This window comes from Neofelis nebulosa, chromosome 8 (genome assembly GCF_028018385.1).
Source record: "Neofelis nebulosa isolate mNeoNeb1 chromosome 8, mNeoNeb1.pri, whole genome shotgun sequence".
Classification (NCBI taxonomy): domain Eukaryota; kingdom Metazoa; phylum Chordata; class Mammalia; order Carnivora; family Felidae; genus Neofelis; species Neofelis nebulosa.
In genome coordinates, this window is record NC_080789.1 from 51,969,979 (window position 1) to 51,993,980 (window position 24,002).

The 24,002-nt window shown below is 39.6% G+C and overlaps 2 protein-coding genes across 4 annotated transcripts in view; one reads left to right on the forward strand and one right to left on the reverse strand.

Annotated features, from left to right (window-relative positions):
- WIF1 (WNT inhibitory factor 1) overlaps positions 1–24,002 on the forward strand; it is a 68,679-nt gene that overhangs the window by 32,448 nt on the left and 12,229 nt on the right. For 2 of the 3 annotated variants that reach the window (XM_058742126.1, XM_058742125.1), the window contains exons 3-6: positions 9,743–9,851; positions 18,844–18,984; positions 20,269–20,364; positions 21,755–21,850. In XM_058742126.1, coding sequence (XP_058598109.1) covers positions 9,743–9,851; positions 18,844–18,984; positions 20,269–20,364; positions 21,755–21,850 — 442 coding nt within the window. The remainder of the gene's footprint in view (positions 1–9,742; positions 9,852–18,843; positions 18,985–20,268; positions 20,365–21,754; positions 21,851–24,002) is intronic. The other variant, XM_058742127.1, reaches the window with a different exon arrangement.
- LOC131519271 (large ribosomal subunit protein eL33-like) lies at positions 16,198–16,634 on the reverse strand. Its single transcript, XM_058742128.1, has one exon. The coding sequence runs from the start codon at positions 16,581–16,583 to the stop codon at positions 16,251–16,253; it is 333 nt and encodes a 110-aa protein (XP_058598111.1). The 5' UTR covers positions 16,584–16,634; the 3' UTR covers positions 16,198–16,250.

Below are 24,002 nucleotides of genomic sequence, written 5' to 3' on the forward strand. Positions count from 1 at the left end.
TTTTTGAATCATGGACTCCTTTAAGAATGTGAGGAGAGGGGCACCTGGGTGACTCAGTCGGTTAAGCGTCCGACTTCGGCTCAGGTCATGATCTCGCGGTCCGTGAGTTCGAGCCCCGCGTTGGGCTCTGTGCTGACCGCTCAGAGCCTGGAGCCTGCTTCAGATTCTGTGTCTCCCTCTCTCTCTGACCCTCCCCCGTTCATGCTCTGTCTCTCTCTGTCTCAAAAATAAATAAACGTTAAAAAAAAAATTAAAAAAAAAAAAAAAAAGAATGTGAGGAGAGCCAGGGTCTGCTGTGCCCAGAAAAACAATCACATATATATGAACACATAAGCTATGGTGTGTGGGCCCACCTTCAGACATCTTTTTCCAGGTGCCGTTATAGAAAGAGAAGTCTGGGAAGACCATTACAGAAAGCTAGACAGGAGGAGAGGAGGAGTTCATGGACACTGTTGCTGATATAGGACAAAGAGAGAGAGAGAGGGAAGTTGATTATAATAAAAATTTTCAGAGAATACAGGAGAGATTAAGATGGAAAGTGCTCATTGGCTGTAACAACCTGGAGGCCATCTGTGACCTTTTATGAAGACATTTTAATAGTGATGAGGGCAACAGCCTTACCTCAGTGAGCCGAAGACTGATGAGCAAGAACACTGCAGCCATGAGTATAGACTCCTCCGGAAGCATGGTGCTGACAGGAAGGAAGAAAGAGAGCCTTGTGGTGACAGGGTTGGGTTTTAACCTTTTAGTTCTATAAATATACATGAGGGAAGATGACATTATTGATAGAGCCAGTCTCAGAGGATATGGGAAGGAAGCTGACTGAATGTGGATGTGGGCTATTTGTAGGTGGATGGAGGAAAAGTTGAGAGAATTCATGTGTAGCCATTTCTGTTTCCTTTGTGAATATGATCCAGTCATCAGTCGAGCGATGATAGCAGGGATGGGGCAGAGGACTTTGGGGGAAACTATGGAATTGGTGTGTGGGGGGAAGGGAGAGGCCAGGCATGTTTAAAAGAATTGCTCAGGGGTGTCAGGGGGCAACTGAAGTTGGCTCCATAGATTTAGCCAGTCCTCAGATTATCGATTTTCATCATCAGTGTTCTCCAGGAAATTGCTTCAGTTCTGCCTCAGTTTCTCATTTTCTTATAAAGGATGAATAATGCATGTCTTAGTAACAGTTTTAAAACAGCAAGTATCTAGAGGAGCTTAGAAGATTAAAAAGGATAATTACGCTGCATGTTCTAGGCAATGGCTTTTCCTGAAGTATAAAAATAAATTTATAGTGATGACTGCTATTTGAATCTTTTGCTAGTAACACTAGTTCCCTAAAATCTAAAACTAAAATTACAGACTTTTTTTTTCTCTATTTGGTTTCTAGATAGGAACAGAGAAACTGGTCATTGGAGGCATCTTGTAACATAGTATCCTGATATATGAAATTGTGATTATATGGACAAAGAAGTCAAATTAAGGCATATCTCTTATTTACCAAATAGTTTAATGCATTTTTTTCAAAACATAAAGTCAAGAAGGAAAGTCTGGTTTTTTTTTCTGGCTTTTATCAAGACGTAAGTTAACACTGTCCATGTGGCTTCAATAAAAGTATATTAAAGAATTTTAGAAAACTACCTAAAGCTAAAACTAAGACAAACATGACCTAATGGTAAATATTTTTAAAGTCATCACTGAGAACATCCACTGATATTTCTAAGTCAGTTAAAGATTTCCGAATACTTTTTATAGTGGAATGAAATAAATATACATCCCAGGAGATAACTCTACATTATAAAGAACACTGATGTACTTTATACATGAAGAATAAATGTACTCCATGATGTGTGAGGATAATCGCTCAGTTTTTAAATTATTATCAAAGAAATAGCTCTGAGCCAATTCTCTCTCCACCCACCCCCCCCCCCATATAAACAAATACCCAATGACTGCTTCTGAAGCTTTAAGAAAAGAAATATTCAAATGTACATCGTGAGATGAGAAGAAAAAAAACAGAGAAAGTACTCCTTTTCTTTTTCCAGAGCTGAAATCTCCCTCTCGTCTCCTCTAGAGCACCATGCATTCAAACTGCTGCCTCCTGAGCCCTTCCATGTTCTCCAATAATTACCATCCTAGCCAGGGGAAGCGTGTGGCTGTGCTCCCGAGGTTTCTCTTCCCACACCTCCTGTTTGGCCTGGCCCTGGTCCACTGGGTGCCAGCTGTACCCCTTAGAACAAAGTTTTCTTTCCCCAGTCCCATTCCTTACCCCACCTGATAGTGCCCAATACTGGCCTTCTCAGTGCCCAATTTGGGGGTTGCCATTGACCCATAACTTTGCAGATGTTTGGATTAGGGCAGGCTCACTGGGAGGAGGAGGTCCTTGTCCCAGAAGCCTTGAGGAATAAAGAGGAATGAGCCTTCAGTAGCCTCACTGCTGCCTACGTTGCCCCTCCCGTGGAAAATTTTGGCACTCTGGTGAAAGCAGTATGCTGAAGGGGGCTGTATTTTTAGAGCCCGTTTTGTCTGCATACTGCATCCTTTTTCTTGGTCTTTAGAAGAGAAAAACCTCTTTTCCATTCCCCAATGCTTTGCTTTTCTGCTTTCTTGTTACCCCTCCCTCAAAAAATAAACGTTAAAAACCCCTCGCTTTTGGTTTTATCCAACACAAAACAGCAATATAGTGCTCTATGACATTGGTTTTCTATCTTCAGGAATCTTAAAAGAGAGTGACTAGCCAGTGATTTGTCAGATAGCCAGGTCTGTTTCTGGTTTGCATGAGCAATGGTGATTCCAAACCGGAGGAGGAAAAGATGGAAAATGTCTTAGATATTTCAGATTCATGTGAAGCCAAACCCTGTGATCTCCTGCCAGTTTTAGTTTACAAAACTTTCATGGTCCCGGATGTGTTTACTTGGACTTTAAGTTTGAATATTACCATTATATTCCAATAGCTTTACTCCCTCAACCCAGCCCACTAACTGTGGTCGATGGCAGTGTATATAAAAATGATTACTGGAACAGAAGAACTAGGCTGATTGAAATTCTCTAAGCAATGTTCATTTCGTTATCAATTAAGCCAAGACCAGTGAGATAATTAAATAACTACTCTGCATGGGGAGGAGCTTTTTCTTTTGGTTTTGAAACAAGTTTTTCTTAGAGCCAGTTTCAAAAGACTTCAGGAAAAAAGTCTTTGTTGACATTTCACACTTTCTCAGTGACATTGTAATTGCATATTGTAATTAGACAAGGCAAAATTTATATAAATTTATACAATCTTACAAAATGTACAAACTTAAAATTATGTGAATTACATATAATTAAAATGATATATATGTAACTTATAGAAGAGATCTGGTCTCTTCTGGAAACATGAACCAGAAGAGCATTGGACAACATCAGGTGTCATAACTGGACCTTGTCTACACTATCTGCCTATATTTATTCTGGGAGCCTCATTGCCAAGGTTTTGTCCCTTAACAAGCATAAAACAGTTACGAATTACACAGAGATTGGTTGGGTATCAAATGGCAATGTTTGTTTGATTGCTCTTTTTTTCAAACATGTTCTCTATTCTCTACATATGCTGCAGCGACTGACCACACAGCAAAGGAAAAGGGAATCTTTTGACCCATAAAAGTAATTGAGCAATTACCGAAACAGAAAAGCTGATTCCTGTCAGTAAAATCAGAGGCTCATGCCCCTTCACCATAGCAGTGTGCCCTGGAATGCACTGGGCTTACACATCTGGATGCTTCTCAGTAGGTCATTCATTCATTCAGCAAATATTCATAAAATACCTGGTGTGCCCAATGCTGAGTGAATCTGTAGTAGTGTTGGGGGAAAGATAGAATCCCATCCTTAACCACAAAGAATCCAAACTGTACATGAAAATCCATGATCTCCACGTGGGAAAAGTTTAACAATGACACAGGACAGTGTATGTTTAAGGGCTATGCTAGTTTGGGTCCTATTATCAGTCAGTGCAGGCGAAAACACTGGAATAGAGGTATGGCTTTGGTAATGTTTAGAGCACATCATTTGAGCCTCAGAAGAGGACCTCTGTTGGGGAGTAGTCCAAAATAAAGGAAATTTGGAGCCAGATTTTGAAGGACACTTGACAGGCTGAGGGCCCTATCCCAGAGATAAGGGGTGACAGGAAAGCATTGTGATACGGCAAAACCGATGTTTCCACTAGATATATTGGCTTATGTTATAGCAGAGGTTTTAAAAAAAAAATTTTTTTTAATGTTTATTTATTTTTGAGACAGAGAGAGACACAGCATGAACGGGGGAGGGGCAGAGAGAGAGGGAGACACAGAATCAGAAGCAGGCTCCAGGCTCCAAGCCATCAGCCCAGAGCCCGACGCGGGGCTCAAACTCGCGGACCGCGAGATCGTGACCTGAGCTGAAGTCGGACGCTCAACCGACTGAGCCACCCAGGCGCCCCATAGCAGAGGTTTTAAAGAGGGAAGCAAGAAAGATACTTCAGAAAATGTTCTAATGATGCCAACATGAGTAAACAAAGGCTGGGTTAAGGAGGAAGCAGTAGGAGTGAGAGGCAGGGACAGAATCAAAAGATTATACAAGGACAAAGGACAAGACTTTGGTGCCTGGCTATTGGGAGATGAGGTAGAGACAAGAAACAATGACTCAGAGGTTCAGTACTTTTGTTATTGGAAAAATGATAATACTGTTGACAGATACAAAGACATCGAGTCAGGAAGCTGGTTTGGGAAGATAAATGACTTAAGCTCCATGCACACAAGCATGGCCATGAGGCAGTGTGAATGGTTCACACTGAGCATCATTGCCCAAAAGGAAATAGTTCAACTTGTGAATGTGCATGAGTTTTATGATAGAATATAAAGAGAAAAGAGCAGAGGCCTGAGTCTTAGCGATTTTTACAGTCAGGAGCTGAGAGGAGAAGAGTTAATAAGGAAATGTAGGAAAATCAAGACACGGGAGAAGAATCCACAGAGTGTCACAGCATCCAAAGATAATGAGTTGTGAGTTTGAAGGATGAAATTTTGCAGGGAGGTGACAAGAAGAATGCCCAGGAAGAATGTGAGATCTGGCAATTTTTGGTCTAGACATTCAGGCGTCAGATTATTTTAAGCATTGGGTGTGTTTATTCATTTTGTTTGGGACTTTAACATTGAACTATTTTCCTTTCATGCTTACTTTAGTAGATTTCTTCCTGCCCTTCACATACAGTGTAGGAACTATTTCAAATCCTCCTAGTAATTCTCACACTGAATGCCTGGCTAATCTAAACAAACATGCATGCTATAATAACACCAGGTTCTTGTGAGAATTCAATGAACAGTGACTGGAGTGTAGTAAACACTCAATAAAAATTATTTGTAGATTTCAAACTTTACAACATCTATATGCTTTGTATCTATAAATCGCCTGAGATTTTTTTTAGGACAACCCTGATCCCACTATTGCTTTAGTGTTCTCTCATGAACACTTAGGTTAGCATCATGATACATGAAGTCAAAAGAGGCTTGAGAGCCATGGTTTTATGAAAAACCTTTGATTCTTAACTCAGAGGTTCCTGTAATTATTGTGCTTATTAGATTAAGTATGCACCACAAACCCATAACTTCAAAGATGATAAATCCTGGATTCTCCCTGTTCCTCCCAATGTAGTTCTCTGCTTCCTCTCTCTGAGTCCACCCAAGAAAGAGTGCCAGCGTGAAGGGCCTTCTGAGTTTATTCCATTTTGCCACTTAGATGATGTCTTCATCTCTTCTGGAAGGAACAACCTTAATAGTCAGCCAAGTTGCTTGGAAGCAACTTAACTTGCTCCAGCACTCAACTCCTCTCTTGATAATATTTGGGTGTCTTTTATACTTCTCCATGAAAAGAAAATTTACTGCATGGCAAACCAGGCCAGCAAGATTTTTCAGCAACTTAATTTAGAAGTGAATTATTCTCCTGAATAGGCCCATTCTTTGTTTGAATACAAGGCGATCTTTTCATGTGTTTCTCAAATAAGCACCCTACTTACCTCTACCTGACTTTCCATTAGTGTCATTTAATAAAACAAAATGTTCTTTTCCCTAATAGAGGTTTCATGATCTCCAATATGCCACCTCCCTATTAGAGTTCATGCTCTGAGTTCCTTTTATCTAAGTAATAAATCTACAATCTCTGAAACTTGTTCCCAAACTTCAAAGCGAGCTCACTGTTCTTTGGCCTAGATGTAAGTTTTTTTTGCCCCCAAATAAGTTTTTCCAGTGGAGAGGTTTGGGACCAAGACTGTTTATTATATTACAAATAAAGTAAAAACAGAAAGTCCTGTCTAGAACTGAAAATATGACATTATAAATCTATCGCTTATTTCATCAGCCATTTTAACTTTGAGGGAAATATTTTAGCTATTTAAGTTAATACTTAAGTTAAATGAGGAATATATGTCATCTCTACCACACAGTGATGATAATCTATCTGTAGAAATATTTATATGGTACTCGAGGTTTGGGTAGATCCGTTTATAATGACAAAGTGAAACTTTGAAAGAAGTCAGTGTTAAGATCAGGGACAAAGCGTTAGTCAATTTCTTTCTTCCTTTTTTTCTTCTTTTTTTATTGTGCAACTGCAGCTTTTTTTTTTTGTTGTTAATGTTTATTTGCTTTTGAGAGAGAGCCCGAGCATGAGTGGGGGAGGAGCAGAGAGAGAGGGAGACACCGAATCCAAAGCAGGCTCTAGGCTCTGAGTTGTCAGCACAGAGCTTGACGTGGGGCTTGAACCCCTGAACCATGAGATCATGACCCCAGCCAAAGTCGGATGCTTAACCGGCAGAGCCACCAGACCCCCCAGGTTGGTCAATTTCTAAGTAGTTTCCACATTAGGATTTTTAAGAAGGCAATGAAAACAGTAGATAGGCAAGCCCCTTTAAAAAATATATACCAAGTATGAAGGAAATTATATATTTCAGAAATTATAGCATCATTATCATCTTCAGAAAGAAAGACGAACAAAAAAAAAAAAAAGCTTTCTCTAGAAACTGCCTACTGCCAATAAAAATCCAAGCAAGAAACTGTTTTGACCAATTCCTGCCCTATGATATAGTCTTAGATTTGCAGTAGAAAAACTGATACTCACTGATTCTCAGAGAAATCAAAGGGACACCCTACAACCTCTAGTGTGAAATTCATTATTGATAAGAATGAGAATGTTGGCTGTCCAGACAAATCCATTAAACATCATATTGAGCAGTCATGCCAAGGCGAATTACAAACTAATTAGCCAGCCTACTTAACGTGGCCAAACTCAAAAGCAACAACAGGAGACCCAGTGGCTCTATGGAATTGTTTCTGGACCCTGAGTAAAACTCTCAGTTCCACATTCTTTGAACATCATCAAAAGTCTTTGAAACACACGTTCAGAAGCTACGTTCTTAGTAAATGTTGTTTTCTTAAAGCAAGTACGCAAGCAAGAGATTTAAATCCAATTGTTACATGAGCACAGCCTACATAGAAGTCCAAAAAAAGAATATTTCATCTGTGATCAGAGAATTATTCAAACGGAGCCAATGATTATCATCATCCACACAGAACTGAAAGCAGGATACATAATAAATGTTTGGTTTTAAATAAATGGGTTTATGTCACTATAAAAGGCAAGGAACCCCATGTAGAAAATTTGGAAAAGAGGGAAAAGGAAAAAAATCAGTTAGCACCCATCATACACAATTGCTTTTGGCTAGTCTTTCATCCTTTTTCTTAGTAACACACAAAAAAATTAACTTATTTTTAATTATATTTTTATTAATTCTCTTTTAAAGTATATCACCCATATAGAGGTAGATTTCATTTATAAAGTGATGGAGCTCAAAGATAGAATTATGAGCAGCAAATGACGACCTGTTGAATGGTATTTGAAGCAATCCAGCCACTGAAACGTTTTATTTTCAGCATGTTTGTGTTCTGTCCACTCAGCTCTTTTCCATCATCATATGTACTGTTACTACAAGTGTTAAACGTTGGGACGTCATGTGCATTACGCAGGCGTTTGTTATGTTGTTGTTGTTATTACTGTACTGAATAATGCAAATAAACCAAAGCTATGAATTATAAGGGCATGTATCACTAAATCCTTTCATAATGCCAACTAAAATATATTTTAGAGCCAAACGTCAAGTGATAAACATTATCCAGTAAAGTGTAGAGGGAAGTGCAGCTGGCAGAACCATTTAAAACACCTGGATTCATGAAACACTATCTGAGAAGTAGCCCACTTTTAAGAGTTGTCGGTTTACCACAAGGTCGGAAATAACGTTCTCTTTTTCAAAGGAATTCATTTCAAATTGACTTACCTTTCCTGATGACACTTCTTTCCTTCATCAGACTTGCAGTCCTCTGCCTTTCCTCCATCAGGGTAGGAATTGACTGTATCCTCAGGGCCCTCCTGGTGAATGAATTTAATAAAATTAATCCATGAAAGTTTGTTACCAAGGACTCTTCATGGTGGTCTTCTGGAACACTGCCACAACCCAAAGAAGGGGCCACAGTGGGAATTTAGTCAACTAAGGTGCTTCTTTTGGTCCAGTGAAACCAGGAAGTGTTTTCCAACACGCTGCAAGCATAGCCAATGTCCCCATAGCAGCTGAGATCACCCCTTTGCATTATCATCCTCCTACAAAGTCCTTAACACCTAATACATTGATTCTATGACTTAGGACCAAAAATTGTGTGAATGTCTACCAGCTATCTCTTAATACCCTCCACACTGGGAAATACATTTTATACTGAATATAAAGAAAGGCCATATTCTTTTTTAAACTTCTTTGTAACCCATATTCATGTAATTAATAAGTTAGTTAATGAACCCTTCCAAATTCTGTATATCTCTACAGATAACTGCAGAACCACTCAGCTTGCCTCTCATTTTGGCATCTACACTATTTATTGATTTTTCTTTAATCCCAAGCAAGAACACGTTGTTTCTATCACAAATCTTTTGAATAACCCAGTTGAGAATCAGTTAAGCATCAAAGCTCTCCAGTGAGATCAGACTTCACTAGTTTCAGCGTTTCATGGATATTCAAGTAGGAGGAATTATTTTTCTCTACTAGACTTTGTGGGAAAATTTAAATGTTTAGAATGTAAAATTTTATCACTCGTTGCCATATTGCGGCCGTGGCTTTTGCACTTTTAGGCTTTTCTCTCCATAATTAAATTGAGACATTAAATGTAATCCTGCCAAAGGGAATGGTACTGAAAAATAAATCTCAACAGCAAAATCATTAAATTTTGCACTTTAATATCTTCTTTTGCCAATAAGTTACTGCTTTCATTTTCCCTTAGATCTTACAGCTTTCCAAATTCTGATCAAAAGACTTAAAGAATGACCCAAGAAGCCAAAGTGGATTGATTGTGTAAGGACTAACAGTTGCTTAATTGTTTCGACACCACTTGTTTCCTCAAGAGCATGTTTTTCTCAATCCTTTTAAAAGACAGCAACTAAGTAATATTAAGCTAAAAGGCTGCCTTGTGGATATTTTGGATAGATGTCATTAATGTTTTTAAAGCATCACTTCTCTCCAGAGTCTAATTCCTAGAGTTCTAAAATCCAGAAGGACGAGTTTTGCCTACACAATTTTTTGGATGTCATGTGCTCCACCAGAGTTCCTATAGTGAAAAATGTCACTTTCCCTTCAAAGGAATGACCAGTGAAGAAATGCCTTCTCAAGCTCCGTGGTTCCCATGGTACTGATTGTCATTGCCTTTTGTTGTAGGCAGAGTACTTCTATGAATTCCTGTCCTTACGCTCCCTGGATAAAGACATCATGGCAGACCCAACTGTCAATGTCCCTCTGCTGGGAACAGTGCCTCACAAGGCATCAGGTGGGTGGTCTTTGCCTCGGAGGAAGGTTTACATTTAAAATGTAATGGGAATGGGAATAATATTTAAGATCCAGAAGTCGCCCATCAGAGGAATGAATTGTGGAATGTTTTCCTGAAGAGATCTGTTGATTTGAGGGCAGCTCGGCATGTTCCTGTCTCCTTTAGGCAAAACATTAGGACAGGAGTGACTAACTGGCAGTTTTATGATTTCCTAAAGACTCTACATAGCCCCAGTTGGTAAGTGACCACAGATTAAAGAAAGTCACCATGTGAGATATATCTGGCCAGTAAGTATGAAAAAAAAAAAAAGTGACTTGGGGCAGATGGAATCCAATCAAGAGAAACATCCTCAAAATGAGCATTGTATTAAATAGGAATTTGAGGGAGAGAAAAGACATGGAAAAATGGAAGAAAGGGGTTAATATTTGAGAGCTCATCACCCTTCCCTGCTAAGAAAATATAGCATGGGTTATTTGTTTAGAGCTTTCAGCTTGCAAAATAGCACTTCATACATTATCTAATTTGAATTCTGGGAAGGAGTCAAGGCCAGAATTAATGCTCCATTCTACAAATTAGAAAATTCAGGCCTATGAGTTGTTACAGAACCTGGTCTGGATCACCTAGTGGAAGAACCAAGCACTCGGAGATCTTGGAAGGCAGGAGGTTTATTTCACACTGGTGGGCTCAGAGGAGATCACTCCTGAGGTCTGAGTCCCCAGCATAAGCATGGAGGACAATTTATAGTCATTTACTTCCACAATAGTAATTTGGCATGCAAGGCAACAAGGCAGGAAGAAGAACCTGGAAGGGGAGTCTTTGAGCGGGGTCTGGAATTCCCTATCAGCCCTGTCGGCCATCTTATAACATAATTTTTTCCCTATCAGAGCCTTCACTGACTTTCCCAAAGTCATATATGAGTAAGAAGCAATGGAGCTGAGACTATAGCCCAGGTCTTATAAGACTTTTAGAAAAGTACAGAGATCACTTACGTTAACGTGTTCAAACACATGTTCGTTTCCTTCTAGTTTATGCATATATATTTTCCCATGGTTGTGATAATATTACATATTTGGTTTTGCACTGTTTCTTTTTCTTACTATTAACATTTTAACACAAGCATTTTCCCATGTCATTTAGGTTTTTCCAAAAGTTGTTTTTAATGCCCTTATTGTCCATTTTATGAACATCCCCATAATTGGCTTACTCATTCCCTTATTGTGTGTTACTTAGATTGTTTTCAGGGTTTTCATACTAGAAATATCACAGTAAACATCCTTTACAAAGTACTAGATGGTCACTGAGCAGAAAACCTGCTCGTCTTATCCCCCATGACTGCCAACACACGGCCGAGCACAGAACAGGCATTCAGAAAATACTTATTGGACTAATGTGTATACCAAAATCTTAGAGCTCATCTCATTATTTTGTTAAAATAAATTCTTAGAAGTACCATTCTTATGTCAAAGGACATGAACTATGAGCATTTTAAAAGGCTTTTAGAACAAATTGCCAAAATGCCACATTACTTTCCACACAGGCTGTGCCCCTTTGCCCCGGCTAGCAGTGTGGGAGAGTGCCTGGCTCATTGTAACTTCATCAGTATGGGTTATTAATCACATCAACTATTTTGCTGACTTAAAAAATGAAAAGCGTTTTCTTGGTGTTCTTTTCATTTGTTTTTTTAATTTCAATAGAGGCAGAAGACATTTTCCTGCCTCTATTAGACAATGTAAAATGTCTGTGTACTATGCTCATTTTTATATTTGAAATAATAGTGCTCTTTATTTTCAAAGCTCACTGTATTTTAACTATTTATACTTTATGGCATATTTTTCAATTTATTATTTAGTTTTTTTAAGATGGCGATATGCAGAGTCTTTAAAATCCTATGTGGTCAAAACTATTCTTTTCTTTGTCACTTTTTCCTATTACTTTTATGCTTGGAAGGTAACTCTTATTCCAGAGAGCTGGTAAGTGGTAATTTATGATGAGGTTTTTGGGGGGTGATAGTGGGGTTTGCAGGGTCCGGAGCCAGTGGCCAAAGAGAATTCCTGAAGATGTCTTTGGTGCAAAAAAAAAGTGATGCTGGTGTGCCTGGGTGGCTCAGTCGGTTAGGCGTCCGACTTTGGCTCCGGTCATGATCTCATGGTTCATGAGTTCGAGCCTCGCGCTGGGCTCTGTACTGACAGCTTGGAGCCTGCTTTGGAATCTATGACTCCCCCTCTCTCTCTGTCCCCTCCCCAGCTCATGCTCTGTCTCTGTCTCTCAAAAAATAAATAAACGTTAAAAAAAAATTTTTTTAAGGTGATTTTATTGAAGCATGGGGACAGGACCCGTGGGCAGGAAGAGCAGCCCTGGGGCCATGAGGAGAGACTGGTTATATACTACGGGGTTGGGGGAGGTAAAGTCCGGGGGGAAGTTTCCAGTGAGATTTTCATATGCTAAAGAAGACTCCCAAGACAGTGGAGGCCTAGCTATTGTCAAGCTAAGGTGGTTTTCCCTGGAGCAAAACATTAACATTAAGACAGTAGGGAGTTCCTGGAGAAACATTTTACTCTGCTTGCCTCAAGTATTTGTCAATGGGTTGCAGGCTATAAGGAAATTTAGTTCTACCTGCCATTTCCTTCTGCCTTTGTTTCCCACATCAATTTACACATGCTTCTATTATTTTATCAAAATTTGTTTCGGTAGGAGTAAGAGGCTCTAACCCGAATTATTTTCCTGAGTAATCAGCTTTTCCAGTGTGATAGGATGAATTGTTTCAAGATCTGCTTTTTATTTCACATTATGTTCTTCTGTACATTGAGTTTTAGAGCTTACTATTTGTTCCAATATTGTCATATTTTTAGTTTTATGATATTTTTAAATAGCTGATATCATAACCCTGTCCTATAGTCTTATTTTTCTAGAGGAAAGTTAGATTATCTTTGATATCAAATAAAAATCTCATTAAGGGCTAATATAAATCTATGCAATAATTAGGGAATCGGATACCCTTATAAAGTCCATTTTCAGGTTGCGGTTATCAACTACTTCCAGTGGATCTCTAGGATCACATCCCAGCATTGGAAGAGTTGGGGACTAAATAAGCAGAGTTTTTCCAATTTCCTGCCATAGGTACCAAGGTGGGTGGAGACAGCAAGAGTGTGAATCTGAGTTTCTCTTGGGTCATCCCGGTGCTGTTGGTATAACCAGCAGTCCTCCCAGAGTATTTACCTCCAATCTAGATGGGTTTGGAGTTCTGGGAATCTCCTGTGAAGGAACGAGGACTTGGATTCTGGAGATAAACTCACCTGAGATTTGTAGCCCCAAGGATAAGGCTATCCCATTCCAGATACATGGATATCGCTATTCCAGGCAGATGACATCGCTACTGCTGTCGCATATTACTGCACAGAGACAAGGGCGTTCTTCGAGTATGGCCATTACTCAGCCTCGTGCCACATCTCCTGCTGTTTCTTTCTAGTCAAAGATGATTTTTTTTGTATACAATTTTCTTGATCATAGGTTTTAGTCTTTCTTTTTAGAAGCACTCACGAATGAAACAAATACATAATATATCTCTCAAATGCCATTTTATATTTAAACATTTTTCCTTTGTTGTTTCCTGATTATCAGAAGAATACAGGCTCATTTGTAGAGCACTCAGAACGTATTCATTAATTACAGTTACACCTGCGCAACATCCAATAAATCTTCCGTCTCTGGATTTCCAATTTCATGCTTGTATCCTAATTCTTCCCAGTTTTGTTCATTATAGTGTCTAGTAAAAAAAAGCTTACTAAATTTCTACTTCTTAGGATATTGAAACAACCACAATTTGAATATATGATGTGGGAATATTTTAATACTCCACGCTTAGGTAAAACTTTAATTTCTAATAATCTAGAATCCTTATAAATAATAAAATTTAGGGGGGAAAGTGAATGATGCTTTGGAAAAGGTGGGACGAAAAAGAATAAACCTTTTTCTGGGACGAGGTGACTTATGCGAGGTGACTTGTGACTCACGCGCGTGCACACACACACACACACACACACACATATAAACACAGATACACCGCATATACAACCCCACCCCCACATACATAAGGTTTTAAAGGCAGATGTAGGATTTGTTTGCAGAAATGCAGGTGCACTAAGTTTATGGGAATTTTAGCCCATTGAAGGACAGTTATTCATTAGCCTTATTAGCTCAGTCCCCACAGTAGGAGCAGTAAGGGTACCTTGAATTATTAAAAAGTAACCAGATCAGTGTGTCTTTGCTCCTAAACATCCAGGTAGTAGTCATTATTCTACTGGTCTATTTTATACCCTCAAGCTGCTAAGTTGTTCTTTTATCCCCCAGACTCCTCTATGCCTGAACATTGCATGGAAAAGAAAACTCTTGATCTTTAACAGTTACGAAGTGCCTGCCTTCTGGCATCTGAAGAAAACAAAAACAGGAAATACAAACTGCAGGCTGGTTCAGTAAAATTGGATAACCAAAAACAGTTTCCATAAAGCCAAGGCTCTGCCTCTTTGAAAACTGTTTCTGTCATACCATGAAACCAACAGAGCAGGCCTGTTTCTCACCCAAGACTTCCAGGAATTCCATGTCTAGACATTTTGGAATAAGTGCTAATGCTGGAGGGACCATCTTCTCAGTGACCCCAGTCTTTAGCAGAACGTGAAGCCAGGGAAGGTGCTCAGTATTCAGTGAGAGGATGAATGGCTGTCAGCACCGCTTGGCCCACACTGATGACTATTTGTGTGGTCGCGTATCAGTCTGTGGTCGTGTGGGGCTGAGGATAAGCTCTCGCCCGCTCTCGTCTCTTCCCTTGTATGGGCAGCGGCTCCCCTGACTGACCGGAGGCTGAGGGCGTGTGAGCGCCATACTCCTCTGAGTGTGGGAGAAGCATGCAATCAGAATGCGTTTGCTGTTTACTTCTGTGTGAGAGTTAGTTTACGTGCAATCAATCAGTTGCACATCAAGGGTGTACTTGGATGCCACGTGAGTTATGTTCAGTCTGCTTTAGTTGTTCTGAGTTGTTTTAATTTACCTCGGTTTCATTATACAGATGTGCTGAAATTCACATCTGGACGGATCTCATCTAACTTTTGGTAAAAGTAGCTTTCTACTCCTATGCTTGTTGTTGCAAAAACACAACGTAACTTTTACATTTCTATTATTCTTTGGATGTAGAGTCTGCTTTTTCTGCCTTAGAGATCTCTTTTTCTTTGTGTGTGTTTTTCTGCATGCACGCCGTTAATGTCTTCTTCTCCGTGTCTCCCACTGTCTGTGGTGAAGTTCTATTTATGTAGAAGTGTGTGCCTGTGTGTATAAGGTACAGGGATGTGTCTCCTACAAGGTCTTTGTGTCTGCCAGTGCCTAGCCTGTGACAGACAGTATGCCAAGTGCTGAATTTACAAAAACAAATAAGATACAGTTCTCTTACTGTCTCTGCCCCTCCCCCACTCACATTCTGTCTCTCAAAAATGAATAAATGTTAAAAAATTAAAAAAAAATCATATTAGTCTTACTGCCAAATAAGGAAATTGAGGCCCAAAGGATTTAAACCCACCCTAAATCATTCGGTCATAGCAAGTGCAGTTCTCTCTCAGATCCTTATTTTAAGCATTCGGCAATATTTATGCAGAAGACATTTATGCATCTGTTGTGAAGTTAAAATACAGGCAAATTGAAATTAGATGATAAAGGTCAATACCCAAAGAATCCAGTAGTTGCAGACCCAAAACAAACACTGAAACTACTTTCAATTCCAATTTAAGTCTCTGGCTTTAAATGTTTAGTGTTTCTTTTTCTGGATTTTTAGGTGATTAAAATGTTACTCTCACAAACTGTCTTCAGACCAAGTCCCTGAAACGTAAATGTCACAAAAGGGAGGAGGTTTTATTTGTCCTGTTCTCTAAAGTATCCCCAGTGCTTGGAATAGTGGCTGGCACATTAGTAAATGCTCAATATTTGTTAAATGGATAAACTGTATCTTGACTCAAATTTGCAATTAACCGCTTAAAGAGAAAAATTCATCTTGAAGACTCAAAAGAAAGTTACTTGTGTTTTCCTTGTGGAACTTCTATGGGATTTTGCATCCTTGGTTCTCTTTCCTGGGATTGTTCAGAACCATAGTTTTAAGATGACCACAGGCCAGGGAAACCTCTGCATATTTCTTTACTTTTCATTGACTCAGAGGTCACGTTAGCAGATCGCACACTTTTATGTGAGCACTCCAGACCTTCTAGATCCTCCCCCTGATGACTGGAGCCTGTGAATGTCATAATTTAAACATATTTATAAATGGTTTGCTTTTAGCACATTTGAAAATATGTGCAAGCAAGTAATTTGGTTTTTTTACAAGAGAACAAATCTACACCTTTATGTATTTACTTTTCAGTTAGTTCAAATCCTTGAGGGGTACAGCATCACACAGATTCTGTGGCCAATGGCTTTAGCAGGAACGTTGCTTCGGAATTTGGCACAAACCATGCCACCATTTCCATGAGCACGAGTTACTTTTCCCCAGATTACTCTGGTTTTATTCGGTTTGTCACCAGGAGTCACTGTGTTGTTCTTTGCTTTGTACACATGAGCACATCTCTTGCCTAGACAGAATTCAGTTTCATCTCGAGCATAAACACCTTCAATTTTAAGAAGAGCTGTGTGCTCCCTCTGGGTCCGGAGACCCCGCTTATAGCCAGCAAAAATGGCTTTGTACCACAGCCTTCCAGACATATTTGTCGTTTCAGGAGTCCTGTTCCCAGCAGGCCTCCACGGGTTCCAAGATGGCGGAAAGAGCAAGCAAGTAATTATTTTTAACTGAACTTTCCATACATATAATAAGGCATTTTTGATATTTAATATCCAAAGTGTGTTTTGAAATTTGACAATGATGGGGCACTTGGGTGGCTCAGTCGCTTGAGTGTCCAACTTCGGCCCAGGTTATGATCTTGTGGTTCACGAGTTCGAGCCCCATGTCAGGCTCTGTGCTGACAGCTCAGAGCCTGGGGCCTGCTTCGGATTCTGTGTCTCCCTCCCTCTTTCTGCCCCTCCCCAGCTCGCACTCTGTCTCTCTCTCAAAAATAAAAGCATTAAAAAAATTTTTTTAATTAAAAACAATTAAAAAAATAAATTTGACAATGCTGATAAACAGAAATGAAGATGAATTTACTTACAAGGATCTTCTCTTCCATGCCAAGATTCTGAGAGCTAAAATAAAAGTGAAGCGCCTTTTTTAAAGAATTAAGTGGGCTGCAAAGTGGAGGCTTGAAAAAGGTCCAGGAAAAAGACGCACCTGGAAAATAATAGTTTGGATGACAACATGTGGGGAGAAAATTCTAAAAGTTTTATCTTTAACAATCCTTTCAGTTTCTTCTCTCTGTTTGTGTCTGAGGGCAATTATTGGCCTACCCATTCGTGTGAAAAATTCATGAGAAAGGTTAACGAAATTTTAGAATTGAACACAATGAAAATGCATTGGAAGAGTAACAATTGAAAGAAATTGCCAGCTCTTTTGCTTCTTTTTGAAATGGAAATCCCTACAATGGATTTTTGTGTTTTGTAAATTGGCATTTTCATGTATAAGATTTCCTTAAACCAAGGCTTTCAGCGGGGACAATTTTACTTTAGAACTGCAGGCACAATTTTGCTTTTCTCTCTCTTTTTATGTCTATTAAAATGCCCCTATTTCCTTTTTACCATTTAACAGATTAGTTTGCAATGGTCAGATCTCCAGATTCAAGAGAACTGGGAATCCATGTTATTTTGAGAAAGGCACAGTAATAAACACTGACGGTGGCAAAGCCTTACGAGGGGCTTTTGATTGCCAAGCACACTAATAAGATTATATGGCCAGCTTGTGTGCAGTGCCTTATGGGAGAGCAAGCCAATTTCCAGCTCATGTCTTCTTATACATCTAGGGGAAAGTTTTATGAAAACTCTACAGGGAAAGGATTTTTCTTGGTTTGGTATGATTTCCCCAAGCTTGGCAGTAACCATAAGCTGCTATCTGGAAACAAAAGGAAGTAAAATTTCAAACGTATATTTATAGCAATATTTCTTCCTATATATAAGGAAGAACTAGAGTCTAATGGATCAATTAAATCACCCTCGTCCAGTGGATATGTTATGATAAGCCAGTGGATTTTAGAAATTTACACAGTCAGTCTCTTAGCCAATGACTTGATCCAGTTTCCACCCACTTACTTGTGGGCACTCCACAATTGGTGCCCTCCTTGCCCTCTCAGTACACCGTCATCTTTGGCCGCCACTCATTTGCTAAGTCAAAATGATACACCCCAAGTGATCATTATACTCCCAAAAAGCAAATGGCTCATTTTTATGAACCTAAATTATTAGGTATAAGTTTGTGAGATTATTTCATCACACCAAACTCTCTTCTAGATCCCAAGATATGGACACATTTTAATATTAGCCTAAGGAAATATTAGCTTCACTAACTCAATCCAATAACTGGAGTCTAGTCTGCGTTGTAGGATATTTCCAAAGAATATATTTTGTCACTTTCAAGCACACCGAGCTTGAAACTAAAGCTCGTGCCTATATGGGGCTTTATTTTAAAAATTCTGGAATACTGTTTTTAAAGCTCTTTTTTGGATTATATGGAGGCTGGTAAAGATGCCCACAAGTTTCTTCCTGGCATCAATCTGTGCTGCCTATTTGCACCTTTAATTTTTAGAGAAAATCTCTTTTTCAAGATAGTACAAGCCCAGACTAGGAACAAAATATCCCCAATTCCATATCAGTAAGGTACATATTAATGCATTATTCATTCTTTCTCCACCCAGCATGATGTATAAATTCTTTGGAGAATGCTCATACAATCAAAATACAGTCTCTACTGTGATGTAGATACAAGAATATGAAATAATGAAATAGGAACACGTTTGCTTTGTTCTTTGTCTCTCCTACCAAGATGTCTATATAACTGGAATCAACTAAATAAACTGTTTCTCTATACTTGCTTTTTCTTTAGTTGTTCAGGTTGGTTTCCCATGTCTTGGAAAACAAGATGGAGTGGCAGCTTTTGAAGTGAATGTGATTGTAATGAATTCTGAAGGCAACACCATCCTACAGACGCCTCAAAATGCTATCTTCTTTAAAACATGTCAACAAGGTAATCAGTGATCATCAAGAAAAGGCTCATAAAACTTGCAGGTGTGATGGGGAAAGAAAGAAAGAAAGAAAGAAAGAAAGAAAGAAAGAAAGAAAGAAAGAAAGAAAGAAAGAAAGAAAGAAAGAAGGAAGGAAGGGAGGGAGGAAGGAAGGAGAGAGATGGGGAAGAAAGAAGGAAGGAGGAAAGGGAGGGGAAGAAGGGAAGGAAAGGAAGGAAGGAAGGAAGAAAGGAAGAAAGAAAGAAAGGAAGAAAGAAAGAAAAGAAAAGAAAAGAAAAAGAAAGAAAGGGAGGGAGGGAAGGAAGGAAGAGGATAATTTTTTGGTATAATTATAACCACACTAATGGCAGGAGGCTGGTAACCACGGGGTCCAGTATAGTACTAAGACAGACTTTCTCTGCTATGATCCCACTCACAATTTTGGGAACTCCAATACCCCTTCAAAAGCCCTCTCTTCTACTTCTCTCCTTCCCCTCTTCCAGCATAATCTTTGGGAGTCCCCAGTCTCATAGCAAGATCACCAGTCATTACCAGCAACTACCCCTTGTCAAGGCAATACAACTCTTATCTGCCACAACTGCCACAAGCTTGGTGCGGCTGACTTCTCCAGAGCACAGAGTGCCACCATCACACCAGCAATCTCTGCTAGGCATAGGCACCTCACCCTGATACCCACTTAAGCATGAAGGCCTAGATTTTTTTTCCCATCCTAATACAAGCTTTTCCAGCACAGAACTTAAGCTCAAGAGGCTTTCAGTACTCTAAAGATGTACCAAGGGATGTCTGGGTGGCTTAGTCGGTTAAGCATCCAACTCTTAATCTCAGCTCAAGTCTTGATCTCAGAGTTGACAGTTCAAGCCCCACGTTGGGCTCCATGCTGGGCGCGAAGCGTACTTTAAAAACATAAGTCAATAAAGAAGTACCAAAAGGTCATTCTGCCCTCTGAAAGTGAATATCGTGGGCAATTCCATTCATTTTATCTCAGGGTGAATCTAAGAAGGTACAATAGATTGATAGGTGGGGACGAAGGCAGAATAACGCTTGCTTTGCCTTCCTCCATGAGCCCCCCGCTATTGTAAGTGGGATTGAGAGAAACAAAATCTTACTTTGATGAGGATTTAGTGAAGGACAAGTGGTACAGAGAGAATGAGGTAGAAGTTATCAGTATTCAGTAGATTATGATAATCAGTGCACAGGGGGGAACATCAGCACTAGCCTCTTCATGCCCGCAGTTAATTCCCCCAACACAGTTTCAAGGGGTGTAACCTTGTTTCTCTTTGGTGAAGCCGAATGCCCAGGAGGGTGCCGAAATGGAGGCTTTTGTAATGAAAGACGCATCTGTGAGTGTCCTGATGGATTCTATGGCCCTCACTGCGAGAAAGGTACAGAACGGACAGAACCCAACCACCCCCACTTGCTTGCTAATGAAATGGGCGTCACACCAGAGCCCCACATGTGCTTTTTTAACACATTCAGAAAAATCGAAATTATTTTTCTGGTCATAGCATAAGGATTGGTAAAATCTTTAAAAAGCCACAGAAGAGCAAATGGAAAGTACTTCTAGGAGTGGCTTTCTGTTAAATCCGATATATGGTGACAGGGGCAGAGAACCTTAGCAGCGTGTCTGCATTCTTTGTGGCCACTCCCCCGCCATCCTTAATTCACTATTATATACTTTGGCATAATCTTAAGAAAGTTCTCCTCCACTTAAATTGGGTTTAACAAGCTAATATAATGACTGATTTGACAGTGTCTACTGTAATAAAAAGTACCTTGATTCACAATTAAGTGTATACCTGAGTTATGAAGTTGCTATAAGACCAAAAAAAAAAAAAAAGAAAGAAAATTATTTGTACTGTAAATATATCTATCTCAGTAAAATTACTATTCTATGAAAGAGTTAAACAAGCATGTTGTATTAACCACAGGATGCTTAAATACAAAGGGTTTCTTTGGTGAGAGTAAGCAAAGTCTTTTTCATCTTTGAGACATAATTTTTCTTGTTTGCATATATTTTGGAATTAGAAGATCTAGGAAAGAGGGCAGGGGAAAAGGCTACTTCTTAGTCAAAGTAATGATTCTAGGCAAATTTTAATCAGGCGTTGAAATGGCACAATTCTAAAATTCTCATCTATTAACTGGTTAAAAACAACTGATTTGCAACACATAAATAATGTTAAATATAGCAAGCCTGTGGGGTGCCTGGGTGGCTCAGTTGGTTGAGTGTCCACCTCTTGATTTTAGCTCAAGTCATGATCCTGGGTGGGATGGAGTCCCACATTGGGCTTCATGCTGAGTGTAGAGTCTGCTTAAGATTTTCTCTCTCTCTCTCTCTCTCTTTCCCCATCTTCCTCTGCGCCTCTCCCCTGCTTGTGCTCTCTCTCTCAAATTAATATATATATATATATATATATATATATATATATATATATATGTCAAAGCTGTATCTCTATAGACTTTAGAATCAACCACAAAGATCAAAAATGAAGAGCTGTTTGGGCGCCTGTGTGGCTCAGTCTGTTGAGTGTCTGACTCTTGATTTCAGCTCAGGTCTTGATCCCAGGGTCATGGGATGGAGCCCTGAGTCAAGCCCCCATTAGGCTTTGAGCTGAGCATGGAGCCTGTGTAAGATTCTCTCTCTCCCTCTGCCCCTTTCTCTCTCTCTCTCTCAAATAAAATTTCTAAATTGTAGAGCTGTTGTATTAATGATATTCCCAAAATGGCCCTTCTCAAAACCCCAATTGACCTTAATCGGAGCTCTCTCTCTATTAGCCCTTTGCACACCACGGTGTATGAACGGCGGGCTCTGTGTCACTCCTGGGTTCTGCATCTGCCCACCTGGCTTCTATGGAGTCAATTGTGATAAAGGTAACAGTTTCTTTTTAAGAACAAGGTTCTTTTTACTTTCTAAATGTGCAGTCAAAAGGAATATATTTAATATATTATCACTCTATATAATAGCTCTGTGAATAGAGTGTAACACTTTGTTGGCTTCTGTAACAACTTTAACCCCAAATTCTAGTGTAGTTCCACACAGTAGAAGTTTGTTTTCTCTCCCAGAATGCTCCAGTGCAGGAAGCCCTTCTCCATGCTGTGATTCTGGGGCCTAGGTACCTGACATCAGTGGTCCTCCTTACAGCTCTGGAGCTCTCTGAAACCAGCCAATGAGCAGAGATGGGGACTGGTGTAGGCACTTCTTTTAAAAAAAAAAAAAAAAAAAAAAAAAAAGCTCTGTCCCAGAAGTGATCCACAAAACTTCCACATCTATTCCATGGAGAGGTATGAGCCCTCACGGTCCTACCAGAGTGCTGGTCCCAGATACAGCCTGGAGAAATGTCATCCCTGGCTGGACAGCTGTCTCCCACGGACGACTTTATGGGAGAGGAGTGTGGATTTTGTGAACACGTAGCTTTCTCTGCCATATGGGGTTTTGGTATGTCCTAAATAAATTCTATGGGTGAGCTTCTAAGACTGAAGTGAAACAGCCTGCTCCCCATTTCCTGACCTAGAAGCCCACTGACCCCCAATTTAAGGACCTGCTCACAGATGACATCCCTGAGAGATGGTTTTCCCTCTGCCTATGATGCAGCATCGTAGCCAGTTTTTCTCTCAGAAAGTGGGTTCAAACTTGGCTGTAAAATATTGGATGATCCATACACTTTACAAGATACCTGTCTGTTTTGCCCAGGTCACATATTTTATGGGAAAAAAAATTAATGTCATACAAAGTGTATGTAATGAAATTATCCTGGTGTCAAAAAGGCTAATTGCATGAGCGGAGTGCTATTTTTTAAAATAAATATATGCCATGAAGTAAGAGGATGTGCCTTTTTGAGAAGTGTCTCTTGAGTGATAATACAGTTAGCACCAGTTAAGATGGAAATGAACAGGGGAGCCTGGGTGGCTCAGCCAGTTAAGCTTCCATCCACTCAGGTCATGATTTCACTGTTCCTGAGCTCAAGCCCCGCATCAGGCTCTGTGCGGTCCGTGCAGAGCCTGCCCCCACTCACACTCACTCTCTCTCTCTCAGAAATAAATGAACGTTAAAAAAAAAAAAAAAGGATGGAAATAAACAGATTTTTTCAAAAGAAGGACAAGCTAAAGGAAGAATCCCTCAGCATGAGTCAGAATAATAATTTACTTTATATCCAACAGCCTCCTGAGATGTGGAACCTTTTATCTATTTCGTTCTCAGATGGGCAAAACGAGGTTTACAGAGCTTCAGTCTCTTGGCCCAAACTCACATCTTCTATCGTACCATGTTGCCCCTCAGGCTACCTGTTTCAGGTCCCTGCTCCTCCACAAGTACCTCTGTGTCTAGACTGATAAAAGTTGGTCTCTCTGTGGGTCATACTTTTCCCGTCTCTAAAATGGGAATTAAACCATTGCCCCTGGTCCCCCAGCCCCAAAGCTAATTGAGAGAGCATGTGAGACCATCTCTGCTTTTTATTTTTAAGCGATCCCAAACTGGAGTATTGGATTTAACACTATGTCTAAGTTTGTATTCACAAAGATTAAGCGCTGATGACATGATAAGAACAGCTAGTGAGTAAAAACAAAACAAAACAAAACTATTTGTCTAAATTTAGCATTCAGCATCTCTGCTAATTCAAAATTAAATTCCTCTTGTCACAAAACGGTTGGGAAATACAGCAAATCCTTCAGAGATCTGGATGAAGCACTCCTGTATGAACAGGTTTAAAGACACCATTTGGGAGGCCTGCTTACTTAGATGTGGCTGTTCTTGGTGTAGTTTGCACAATGGAGAATTAACTGCAGTGTTTTTCTGATGCTATAGAGTCACAAACACTGCATGGTCACTGTTGAAGGAACATATGTGTATTCCAATATGTTTTACATTTTGTAATATTTTACCTTTCAGATGAAAGATTTTCCCTACTTGTTAGACTCTGGTACTTTTTATTATTATTATTATTATTATTATTATTATTATCATTATTCTTTTGGAAAGTCTGTTGAAATTCCACTTGGTCTCACTGGAGATCGGGGAATATTAAAA

What these genes read in the sequence shown, in the direction of transcription:
- LOC131519271 (XM_058742128.1), bottom strand. Translation starts at nt 16,583, where the DNA reads ATGTCTGGAAGGCTGTGGTACAAAGCCATTTTTGCTGGCTATAAGCGG.